The sequence below is a fragment of the Aspergillus bombycis genome, assembly GCF_001792695.1.
Source record: "Aspergillus bombycis strain NRRL26010 chromosome Unknown contig00038, whole genome shotgun sequence".
Taxonomy (NCBI): domain Eukaryota; kingdom Fungi; phylum Ascomycota; class Eurotiomycetes; order Eurotiales; family Aspergillaceae; genus Aspergillus; species Aspergillus bombycis.
The window spans coordinates 211519-223910 of record NW_019170040.1 but is presented as its reverse complement, the minus strand read 5'-3'; the positions used below and the strand labels follow the sequence as shown (position 1 = coordinate 223910).

At 47.3% G+C, this 12392-nt stretch overlaps 2 protein-coding genes across 2 annotated transcripts; one reads left to right on the top strand and one right to left on the bottom strand.

Moving 5' to 3' along the window:
• Positions 1-2922: 2922 nt before the first annotated feature.
• ABOM_005529 (DUF2434 domain-containing protein) lies at positions 2923-4536 on the top strand (the record flags this gene model as incomplete). The annotated part of the gene is made up of 3 exons (XM_022532658.1): positions 2923-3479; positions 3545-4440; positions 4529-4536. 3 exons carry the CDS (start codon positions 2923-2925, stop codon positions 4534-4536), a joined length of 1461 nt encoding a protein of 486 aa, XP_022389539.1.
• A 667-nt stretch (positions 4537-5203) lies between these two features.
• ABOM_005528 (camp independent regulatory protein) lies at positions 5204-9519 on the bottom strand (the record flags this gene model as incomplete). Its single annotated transcript, XM_022532657.1, has 2 exons — positions 5204-6691; positions 9406-9519. The coding sequence occupies 2 exons, from the start codon at positions 9517-9519 to the stop codon at positions 5204-5206; spliced, it is 1602 nt and encodes a 533-aa protein (XP_022389505.1).
• Positions 9520-12392: the final 2873 nt, after the last annotated feature.

The window sequence follows — 12392 nt, the reverse complement described above, 5'->3', positions numbered from 1 at the left end:
TCTCTTACTCTCCGTTCGTTCATTGGCGTTAGCCCTCAACCTCATCCTTTCCCTTCAGTGCAAGTCGCACATACCCAGTGCATGACTCATAGTAAAAAAAATAAAATATCATTGCCAAACAGACGGGTCTGGAACAAACCAAACCGCCCTGTATAGAAACCTAAAGGTGCCTAACAAAACCCATCCATCACACATAAGCGTGTCAAGGACGCACAATGACAAAATTTGTTGGGCACCAAAAATATCCTTGTAAAAGTACTGTACTTCCTTCCCACCAAATTTCTTTCTAGGGATTCGTGGCTAGCCCCGTATTCGAGCATAGCGAAGTCGCCAATCATCGCTTTTATATTCCGATCTGCCTGTTTCATATCACGCTCACGAATGGAGGTCGCGTGTCCGCCGTGGGAGTGAGTTCAACTTAGAAGATCTCGCGCGGATCCACAATAAGGCCATCATTTTGGGGTGGGAAGAAGTGTGCCAGATTTCAATTACTAAAATGATACGGTCAGGTTTAAATATACATGACATCATAGGGCATTTTGGCAGGGGGAAAGTGATTTGAGAAAATAAAACCGGGTTTGGGCCAGGGGTTTTGGCACACGATAGAGCTTGGTAGTAATCCTGTGGGTATTCTGCAGGATGCATTACCGATTGTTTTGAAAGTGATGAGGATGTGGTAGGGCTACAGAACTTGAATAATCTGGTCTATACTGCTTGGAGCAAGGTTCTCGCGTGCGAACCGGCGACTCCGTGTATAGTAGATGGATCTATGACCTGGTTTAACCGAGCTTGTCTTGGTTCTCTAGGATCCTACCACACCCTGGCCGAATGCTGGTGGCATGCCTCCTGTATACCATGACCACGCTTGGCCTGAATGGTAAATGCCGCAAAGCAGGGTGAAATAATTACTTGCTAATATCTTGCTTCTGGCTGGATAGGTCAGATTGTGGACTGTGCCTGAGCATACCTGGCTATAGATCGGGCTGTGATCGAGGTTATTATGTTATGGACCAAATCAAGTATACTGGCATGTGTTGATCAAGGATATCGCTTGAATGCCCAGTCAACAATTGGAGATTTAGTACTTGTCTGATTGTATATCTGTTTTTGCTTTTTCAAGGACGGGATAGTGTCGCAAGGGGAGAAGCATGCTCCAGGGTTAACTTGCTTCGTATTGCTCTATCATCTTAACTACCTGCTTTTGGTTTTGTCATTGTCAAATCCCAGGATGAGGTATCAATTAGTGTATATTTTGATCAAGACTGACATGTTCGGGCATAATGCCTTGGGGTTGTTGATGGAGTAATTGAGCTTCAAGTGAAATAGGAACAAGGAGGTATGTGCTCCATCAATTATCCGTGCATCACACTTCGACTCTAGATTCCATATCTCGGGAAATAGATCAAGCTACGTCATACCCAAGGTCCCTCTGTCTTTTCATCCTAGAATCATTTCTAGAGACTGACAGCTGACATTTGGATCTTTAAGTTGTGGCCTCAGAGCGCAGAGTTCCTCTCCTCAATTCTTACACGCAGTCACTGTAGTTTATTTGAATACCTCAATGGGTATCCGTGTTACTGCACAGTGTAATCACATGCAAGCAATATAGGTGTCACTGGCCGATATCCTATACGAAGAAGCGTTACTCAAACGGTATTGCTTTAAGGTGACAAGTTCACTTCAGTTGATAAAACGAGGGCGCCTGTCCTTGCATGAAGACACCAATCCCCTGTTTGCATGTATTCTGTATACGATCCAAGCCGTCACCTTGGATATAGGTAGAGTATCCTTGTCAACTCCAAACAGAGGCAACGCCACATACAGATAGGAGCGATGCGACGAATGCCAAGGGACAAAAGGAGTTGAAAAAAAAGAAAAATTGATGACCTATGCATCCTTCAATCATGATTCTTACTAGTTGAATTGAGTTAAGGTTCGTATTCGGCGTGGGATCGTGAAACGGCCGAATCATGCTGAGCATGAACTTGGTCTGGGGTATGGAATGGGTGCATTACCTCCGTACCCAGAGAAAAAGAAAAGAGAAAGTGGCTGGCCCTGGACCCGGCAGACAATCACCCGCATACCAGGAAATACCTCATTTGGAGCCGGCTGTGCTCCTGCAAGTCGATGATCCTCGGCTTGTGCTCTTCTCACACGTCGCAATGATATGCATGCTGGGGTCGTAAAGTGCAGCTCCCTCGCGCGGGGTGGAGAAGGGATGTGTGCTCGGGGCAGTGTGATGTCTCATCTGTCGTCTGCCTATCATCTGATATCATTTCGACAGGGGTAGGCGTTTCTCTGGAGAATGTTTCTGTTGCATTCTCTAGTTTCTCCGTGGTGCATGAGAAGGGAATGGAATTCCCTGTGACCTGTACGGAGTAGTGTTGATTTATCCCCGATCGGGATGTTGCTCTACTGGTCTTATGTAAGCGTTCTGATAAGGAAGATTTTCTCTTATCTATGATCTTATCGATAAGACTCGCTCGTCACATGCAGATCATGGAGCGACTTCTTAACGAGGCAAGGTACTTCTGCAAACCGCAATCACTGAACAGAAGCTGGACATGGTTCCATCTTGGAGCTTATTTATGGTTCCTCGTGGCTGATATGTGGCACGGTATGTGATATGACCCTGAACCGCGGATCCGATTAGGTCTCCCCGTTGGATCGCAGGGCCACTCTGCGCATCATAGACTGTGCCCTGGATGCGACCTCATCGCTCGTCATGCCTCTATCAGCCTCCGAGTCTTCCGCGGTTGCACTCGCAACTCGTCCCACCTTTCCTCATATCTGTCCTTTCCTTGTCAAGGCGCAATTGCTGCCAACGGTGCCCGGGATGAGAACGCGGCATTGAGCTGCCATACAGATATCATCGCTACGACTCTCTCCGGGGATGGGCTGTAAAGGTACAGCTCATTCATTATGACGCTGTTGTACATAAGGGGAATAACCCCCTACCAACCAGGTGACAACGGTACCGATGTGATAATCAACGAAGTGCACTTCAACCGAACCGCGCTAGTCACCTACAACTACAGGCTCTACACCAACGGGACACTGTCCAATGGCACGAACTGCTTCCTAGCCTTCCAGCGATTCAGGCCTCATATGTTCGCTGAGAATGGCACGTTCATCAATGGAACATCGTGCTACGCGCCTATCAACGATATCGGCCAACATGCGTCTCTCGGCCTAGCATATGCCCTGATGTTCGTCATCACTATCTTCCTCAGTCTCCTCAACCTCCGCAAGCACGGCCGGAGTTACCTACCGCACGACCGTCGCTGGAACATCGTAAGCCGACGACTTAAATGGTGCTGGCTCATATTCGTCGCTGTCTGTGGCGCCATCAGTTGCTTCATGAGCATCGACGTCGATAGAAACTACCTCCAAAGCACACCCTTGATCCTCCAAAGCGTATTCTACACTCTCCTAACCCCGGGTCTAATGGCCGCAGTCTGGGAAGCCGTCCGGCACTGGTAAACCCCCCTACCTTCACAAACAAACTAACCAACCAACCAGCTAACCAAGACGAAAAACACAGGGCAAGCTGGCAAGCCCGCCAAATCCACGACCGCGACCCTTATGCCTTCACCAAAACCAGCACACGCAGCCGGGAGGAAACCCTCCTTGCTATCCTCTTCTACATCCTCGCCCTCCTAAACTTCATCCTCACTGTCCCCCGCAGCTGGTCCGCCATCGAGCTCCAACGCAGTGAAGAGCAACAGACCCTCAACGCCCGCCCAGTGGCAACAGACACCCGCTGGCGCGCAGCAGGCTTCATAGCCCTTGTTGGTATGCTGGTAATAACCTACAGCCTCGAACACAGCATCTACCGATACAAGCCCCGCCCATCAAGCACGGTCGGTCAAATCCTCTTCTACCTAAGCGCCGCACCCTCTCAATTCCTCCTCGCCATCGCCATCCTAGGAATCAAAATCGGTTACGCCATCGCCTCAGCCTTCGATTGGACCGTCTCGCCGCTGAAATACGATGTCCAGTCCGCCTGGATCTATGGCCTAGGCTATACCCCCGCCCTACTCATCATTCTTCTCTTCAATATCTGCGGCTGCTGCGAACTAAACGAAGACAAAGCACTTATCGCACAACGCGGTGAGCTAGAATCTGCAATAGCCAGCGACGTAGGTATCGGACAGAAAAACCCACCGTGGTGGAAGAAGCAGCGGCTGCGTTCGTTCGCGAGGGAGATTACAGGCCGGGGATCCCCGATCGACAGAGATAGGGAGGATATGGTCCGGTACGTTGAGATGGGGATCATCAAACCGCAGGAGCAGAGCGGGGATAACGTCGTGGGTGTCTCAGAGGTGAACAAGGAGGAACCCCGCGTTGCGACGCGGCAGGCGACGAGTACTAGTTTTGAGGATGATGGGTCGGAGTCGCCGCTGGATCATATTGAGTATGCTGTGCAACCAGAGCGGGGTGTGTCTCCGCAGCCCATCCCCAGGGGGAGAAATATATGAAGGGGGGCTTGCATTGTACGCAGGTATAATGGGGTGTGCTATTATAGGGGTTTAAATTGCTTTCTGGGACGGGAGTTGGGTAATTAGTCAATGGGTTTTCAGCGGACTGGTTCGGAGTGTAACATTGGGTTATTTTTAGATTCGGTTCTAATACCAATTGGATGTTTGGACTGAGTACCAAATGTAATGGATGCATATTGTTGAATATATGGTGGCATGCTCGGGTTTGTATTTACATGTATCCCATGAGTAGCTATGTACATGGTACAGGGGAGAGACTTTTACACACTTTTGACATGGACACAGTAAGTTCAACCGGAATAATCAATCATCAACATGATCAATTGGTATATCGAGTCATCCTAACCACAGCAAAGGCTAGTCCCAAAGCGTATATCAACAAATGGCGTGAAAACAGTGGCCTCAGGAATATGAAATAGACAAGCTACAATGGAAGACAAAAAGCAAAAGACCCCACCCATGCTTTATGATGCACCCTCTTTAACAACGCCGGTCCTGCCCAAAATCACAATAAATAACAAAACAAGATCGTCATGACCGTTCCATATCACTTTTGGATAACAGCGAACGGGTACATCTCATACAATGAGCTAAGAAAGCAAAAGCAGATGGTAAGGAATGGAGTAATGTGCAAGGTGCAGGGTGTGGAGTATCGGAGAATGACTTTGAGGTAAGGGAGATATAAGGAAACCCGGTCACGTTCACGCAGTGAACACCCGGTCTAATTGTCGAAGGGCACGCATGTCCTCTCCTCCGAACCCAATCTTGTCGCTGGGGATATCGCGCGGACCTTCGGCTCGTCCCGTGGATGGTGCGGTGATCGACGGCAAGGAGCCACTAGCTGGAGTGCCGTTCATCAGAGCTCCAATGCTGGGCACAGTTGTGCCAGAGCTGCTGGGCTCCGGCGGTTTAATGGTAGTGGTCGGAGGGGAGATTTGTGCCGCACTTGAAGGAACCTGGTTCAACAAGCGTGGGCTTCGCGCAACCAACACGGCAGCGGGGGGAATAGACGGGGGTTGTGTGCGTGGAGATGCCCTCCGAAGGTCTGCTGGTCTGTATTCTTGGGGACTGCGCTGATGAATCTCGTGGGGGTCTGCGACTAGCCGTGGTGACCGGCCATTTGCAATGACCGGCAGCGACGGATGCTGCACGCTCGGGGCTTGTATTGTCGGGGCCAATACCTCAACTGGATGCATCGGTCGCTCGTAAGGCGTGGCCAACGGTTGCGGAGGCGGTGGGGGAGGCAGGGCGTGTGGTTGATGGTGAGCATATGGCACGTGGCCGTTCGATCCCGATACCGGAGGGAGATACGAGGGATAATGGACTGGGACGGTTGGCGGGGTAGCTAATGGGGTCGGCGGCCATGCGTACGACGGAGTGTATGATTGAGGATGCGTGGCTCCCGAGCGGGCATATGCACCCATTGGATGAGGTGGTACCGAGTAGGTAGCTCCAGCCATTGGCCCGCGTGTCACTACTGGCAGATTTTGTTGGTCATTGACAGTAGATTCTGGGTACAGACCTTTCTGCGGGCGAACATGACGCAGGGCAGGATCGGTCGATGGCTGTTGAAGGTTGGCGGCGGAGGGATGTGACCTAGAGTAGTAGCTGATGAGATGGAGATGTTGCCCAGTAGAGGTGGTGATGCTGAAAGACTGCTTCATCAGACCATCAGGCTTGTATCTATAGCCATCTGGACCCTCATCTGCGCCGTCGCCCCGGTCATCGTCACTCCCTCGACTCTCGGGGGTCTTGCCCGCTCTCGACATGGTGGATTGCGCCACGCCCGTCCCCCCTCGCTTGCCCTCCATTTCACGATATGTCAAAAAGCTGCCCGACACGCGACTGGCGCTCCAGGACTTCCCATCCGTCCATCTGCGCATCCCCGCTTCCCGCTCATCCCACACAAAGACCGATCCGGAGCGAATTAATTGGCGTTCTTTCTCGGACAATCGTCTCTGTACGCGGGGCAGGAGGCCAATGCGACATGCTTCGAAGAGAATGATAGCGTCCGCCGGCGTGCGGACGTGGCCGTGATACGTCTCCATCCACCTTCGGTGATCTGTGTAGGACCCCGTGATGGTTGTAGGCTTCAACGCCAGGGTAGGCTGTTTACTGAGGTACGGAATGTTGATAAAATTGAGCGGCTGGCTCCTTGGAGCAATACCTCCTTTGAGCCGGTCTTGTTTCTTTATTTAGTCAGAGGATTGGGGGCGATCCACGAGTATAGTTCCCTAAAGCGGAAATGGGGACCGGCTCACGGGAAGGCAAGTCACGTCCGATCCTGTGAGCAGTCCACCACCGGTGAAGGATGTTCGGCGGGAATCTTGGGGAGGATTTGATATTAGTATTTCATCAATGCCCACGGGAGGTCCTGGCCACTCGCGATTTCGGAGTGAAGGATTGAAGGGAAGAGGGACGAGGGGGATGGAATGTAGAAAAAGTCAAGGCAGCAAGGAAGGGGAAGTAGGGGAGTGGGGAGGACTGATAGGAGAATAAAGGAAGAATGCAGGCAAGCGGACCAAGTCATTAAGATTATGAGACAAGGATACGTTTGGAACATGACAGGGACGGGAAAAGGGAGGGAAAAGGGAAAAAAAAAAAAAGTAGAAAGAAAAGAAAAGAACCAGAGATCCATAAATTACTCACCTGGATCGTGTTATGTTAGAGAAGCGACAAAAGACACGGGTTCGGTAAAGAGAACCTGAACAATGAGCAGACGGTAGTTGGTGGATTGGAAGAGGAGGGAGGAAGGGAAAGAACGGAAGAAGAGGTTCTAAACAGATTTGAACGGCGTAGGTAGTAGAGTAATCGGTAGCAGTGAGGTAGTAAAGAGTATGTAAAAGAAAACGAAACGAAGACAAAGGGAGGCATTAAAGCATGAGTATCAGAGATGGAGTGGAGCCTTTGCAACTCTGGACCCCACAGGTTGTTTTAATATTTTTTAAATGGATTTAATTTTTATTATTGATTTTCTTTTTTCGTATTTTGTTTAATTATTATTAATGCATTTTTGGGGGGGATATTTGATTTTAGTCTATTTCCCCATCAGAAAGAGTAAATGTATTACTTCTTTCCGGTGTACTCTGTATTATATTATGTATTCTGAACCCATTATTAACTTTGGATTCGATTTTGATTTTCTCGATTCTTCTTTCTTCCTTCCTTCTTGTCTTGTCTCATGAGTCCAAGACAGTGAGTAACCAAATCAAGAACCGAGCAAAACCATTCAATGACTGATGGGGATGGCTTGGACCTCTAGGCGTTGGTCATGCCGAGAAGCCATCAGAAGACAAAGTGTGGGTAAAGTACAAAGGACCGCGGCAAATCATTTCATCTGATGCCCTTTGGACAGGAGCCTGGGCGTGGTAGAGGGCAAAAAATAAAAAAAGTAAAAGGATTAAATCTGAATAAATGGCAACCTTGATTTTAACCTTTATGTTTTCCATAGTCGCTCATCCATGGTTCGTGGGGGAGAGGCGGACATGACCTCGTTTGTCGGGAACGGACTGAATCATTCATTACTGTTAGTTACTACCCAAGATATAATAATCCAACATCGATTCTTATTATTAACGCTTAAATGACTGTTAACTTTTTTTTTTTGTTTTTACCTCTCAGCTGATAGGGCCAAAGGAAAACCCTGACCTTAACCCATCCTCCGTTCCTCAGTCCTAGAGAGGATGATCCCAGTACAATGTGGAAGGGTGATCGAAACCAAAAAAAGAAAGTAAGTTGAGTTGTGGAGTCATTCTAAACTAAGCTTGATGGTAGTAATACTTGGAGATGGGACATGGGTGTGTATAATGGTGTAATACTGGATCTAATAATTGGATGGCTTTATTACGGTTACACTTGAATCTTTTTTTTTTTTGAATTTTGATTAATATCATTTCCTCTCTTCGGGGCACTTGTTGTCATTCACCTGTTGATTTATCTTTCCAACTTATCTCTTCCAAGTAAGAAGCGCCCCCAAGATAGTTTTTTCCAAAATAGTGCTGACGGTTAATTCTACATACCAGATGTTCAGTCCGGTTCAGGAATGCTGCACGGGATCAATATTCTCCATTGATCTAGCCTCTGATTAAAGACAAGAAGGACAAGAGCTTGGCAAAGTCTTTGTATTTCTTGGCTCCAAGTTTCGGCTTTTGCCTTGAAACGCAAGAAAGGGAAAAATACCACGACAGGTGCGATCGATAAAAAAAAAAGAAGAAATATAAATGATCACCGAATTAAACATAAGGAAAAGAGAAAAGGAAAAATTCAAAGCTCCCCCGAATAAACCCACCTCCTGAGAGATAAACACAGACCAATAAAGTTGTCCAAGCAAGTAATATTCGCATAACAATCAATAACTCATCATAAGACGGTATTACACTAGAAAGATACCAGTGGCGCTCTGATCGCTTGATCCCATCCGAAAAGTGATTAGTGCGCGACTTTCTGAAGCTTAAGCTTAATCCAACACGAGGAACCTTAAGCTCGCTTAGAAAAGAGGCCCCCTCGGGGTTCCACTTGTTCCAAATGGAGGTGGCCTTTGGGTTTCAATTTTTAATCAACAATCCTTGGGTTTGATTATGCTACTCTTATGTATCACCCCACCTAGCCAATCGCCGACTCCCAATCTGTCAAATTATGCAGTTATGCAAAATAGGGTTAAACTCTCCCCGGGGTTGTGCAGCGGTTCAGCCCGAAAGTGACCCTGCAATGGCCAAGGCTGACGACATTGGCTTTGCCGTTTTGCCGTCCACGGCGGACTCTAATTTGGAACAGAGAAAAATAAAATAATATGGCCAAACCAAAAAAACAAAAATGAACAAATATCCCAATGGTCGCCGCCTTCAATGCGACACACTTTAATCTAATATATGGTTAAGATGCTGTGCTTTTTCTCTTTCGGCACCGGAACCCGGCAGATGACAACAGCCACCGTGGCGATTAGATTCGTATTCGTAATTGCCCAAGCCACAGGATTTGGAGAGTTTGTCAAGTTGATACTCTTTGTACTATATGACATCGTGAAGTCGGGTGTTGCCTGTACCTTCCTCAACAAATAATAAATCGAAAGAAAAGAAGAAAGAAGAACCGATAAACCCCACGTCAATAAATCTGATAGGATAGGGTTAATGTCGGTCGACTATACAGGATAGGTAATCTATAACTCAAAAAAGTACACACTAGCTCAACCAAACCACAATGGAACTGGAAGGTGTTCGGACTTCAACTCCAACTCCTATAATTTGTCCACCTGAAACTAGCCATGAAACAAGGATCTTAGTTGTGTGCACAGAGCGAACATCAACCTAAAATAAATTATCCGCCCGTAATGGTGGCCTCTTTGGGTAACTCCTCGATGGGACCCCAATATAGTATCGGATTTAGACACCTGCCTAGCTGAGAATTCAACCCACCTTCATGTTCATCGTCCACGGCTAGTGGCTGGCTCATTTAATGCATTCCCCTCCCCTCTCCTCCGACAGGTCCTTTGTATCTGTACGATGATGTATGTCCCTACATAGTCCAGCACCTAATCGTAATCAAACTATTAGAAGCTTGATGAATCTTATCCAACCCCGATGAGGAAGGGTACTTTATTGGAAACAAAAAAACAAAAACAAAAACCACCCATTGAAGATGCCTTAGCTCTTTCGAGCATAAAGGTTTTTTTTTTTTTTGTCTTTTAGACCCTGATTCGGGCGAGGCAAGGTGAGCAGTCATATGCAACCCAATGCCACGTAAGGCACAGACCGGAAGACCCGGCTGTTCTACTCATCATGGAACCATATCTACAATTCTCTCATAAAGGCTTTCCTTCTTGGATTTCTATTGCTGTGGTGTGGACTACGAACACCATAGTCCCGGAAGTTATTGTCCAGTCACGTTGATCGGAGTCGCAGATAAAGTTGGCGGGCGCAGTCGAAGGATCGAGCTTTGGCCTTGCTTATTTACTATACATAGTACGGATTGGGGGGCTTGTGCTGTACATCAGCTTCCTCTTGTACATATAATGAGATGTGAGATATATGACTGGGCTTTTCTTTTCTTTTCTTTTTTATTCTTTTCTTTTTAATTCTGTTAATTCATTAGTTTTCTATTTTTTTTTAAAAAAAAAAAGGATTTTAGAATGAGAATCAATGCATGGATGACCCGAGGTTGCTTCGACACAGCCTACCCTAACCTATTTCTGTTCTGTGACGAATATGATTGATTGATCTGATATTGGTTGGTTGCCCCATTCAACATTGAACTTCCGGCACTGCCGCTCAGGCTACCATCAAAAACGAGGCCCTAAGAGCCAAAGAAAAATGATTAATTAATTATAATAATAATAAAAAAATAAAATTGCCTAATCACTTGTATGCAAGTTACAATGCCGCTAGTGCTCACGATAAGCGTATCGCCAGCAACGTCAGTTGAATGGTAACCAATTCTCTTGGCTCCTTGGCCGGTCCACTTAGAGACGAGGAGATTACTTGAAGCCAAGCAGCGCCGGGGAGGGTGGTTGGAGTCAGGAGAACAGGTGTCGCTTTGCAGCTGATGTCTCACATGGCTGAACGGTGAAAACAAGTAGCTAATTCAAGCATAAAATTTGTAATACAGCTAGGCAAGAAGGAGATGTCACCTAAATCACATCTACACGGAGAGTGATGATGCTGATCATTGCAGGACAGGCATTGGGTTTTGCAGCAGATTGTGTAGCCCTAAGCAGTAATGGTGGACATGCCACAGCAGCGTTGCACGGTAGCTTTTGTAAGAGCCACCAACAAACTCTTATTTATCAGTTCCTCTCGCGGGTATGGCGGCGGAGAGTACATATCACCTGCAGAATGCCTGTCGATACTGGTCCACAGAGAGAGAGAGAGAGTGACAGTCCAAGCAAGGTACATCCGGTACCACGGACTGATATCACACTTCCTCGTCGCGGGCGGTGGTACAAAACACAAAGGCTTCGATACTTCGGTGCTACTTACACCTTTCCAGCAAGATAATCCTAGTACGTTGTCGTGGTAGGGAGTCGACGGTCGTCCGGGATTCCACCTGGTTCATTCCGTTGATTTAGCCTGAGTCGAGAGAACATCCCTGCAAGTATGTCCCACACTATCAGCCAACAAAGACAATTAAGCTTTGTCCCCCTCGAATGTAACTTAGCTCTACACTAAGCTACAGTGTCATGATTAATATTGATATGAGAGTTATTACTATCTCCTGTCCGAGAGTACCTGAGAGGATAGGGTTGTAGGCATGTATGGGGTGGTATTGTATGTACATTGTTACGGGACCAATCGGACTTAGCACATGATTCAAGTGCCGATGAAGCCGAGACTATTCATGGCTTAAATGACTAGATTACTATCTTGCTAACTAGGTATATCCACGATTTTAGCTTCATCCACCAAGTCGTACATGGTATACTTAGGTGCAGGACATACCTTCGTCCACCCCTGATTCTCTCTCTCTCCCCTCTCGCAAGTTTTCCCCCTTGAGGATCCCCTTGCTTCCTATCAAGTCGCACGAGGATTTAGTCACACCCATCTGAGACCTGTAGATAGCATTTAATGCATGCCACTGCAATGCAACCCTTGATTGGAATCAAAGTTGCCAAGAAGGCCTATGTGTGAAACGTTGCACGGGTTTATCTCCACTAGTATAATCAGTTTAAGGTAAGGCCAAATAGTCCTCTACCTGAGAAGCTCTACTTTCTTTCATTCCCAATTCAGTTCCTTATTCGCTCAAAGCATGGAACGAGGGGGGGGGGGATGTCCACAATTGCCCGGGGAGGGAGATTTGTGTGGTATTTGGTGTGTGTGTGTAATCTAAACAGAGTAGCACCCTCCCCAATAAACCTGAAATCAGGAATGCATGGGATCCCTCTTCCTGTCACGGTAACTG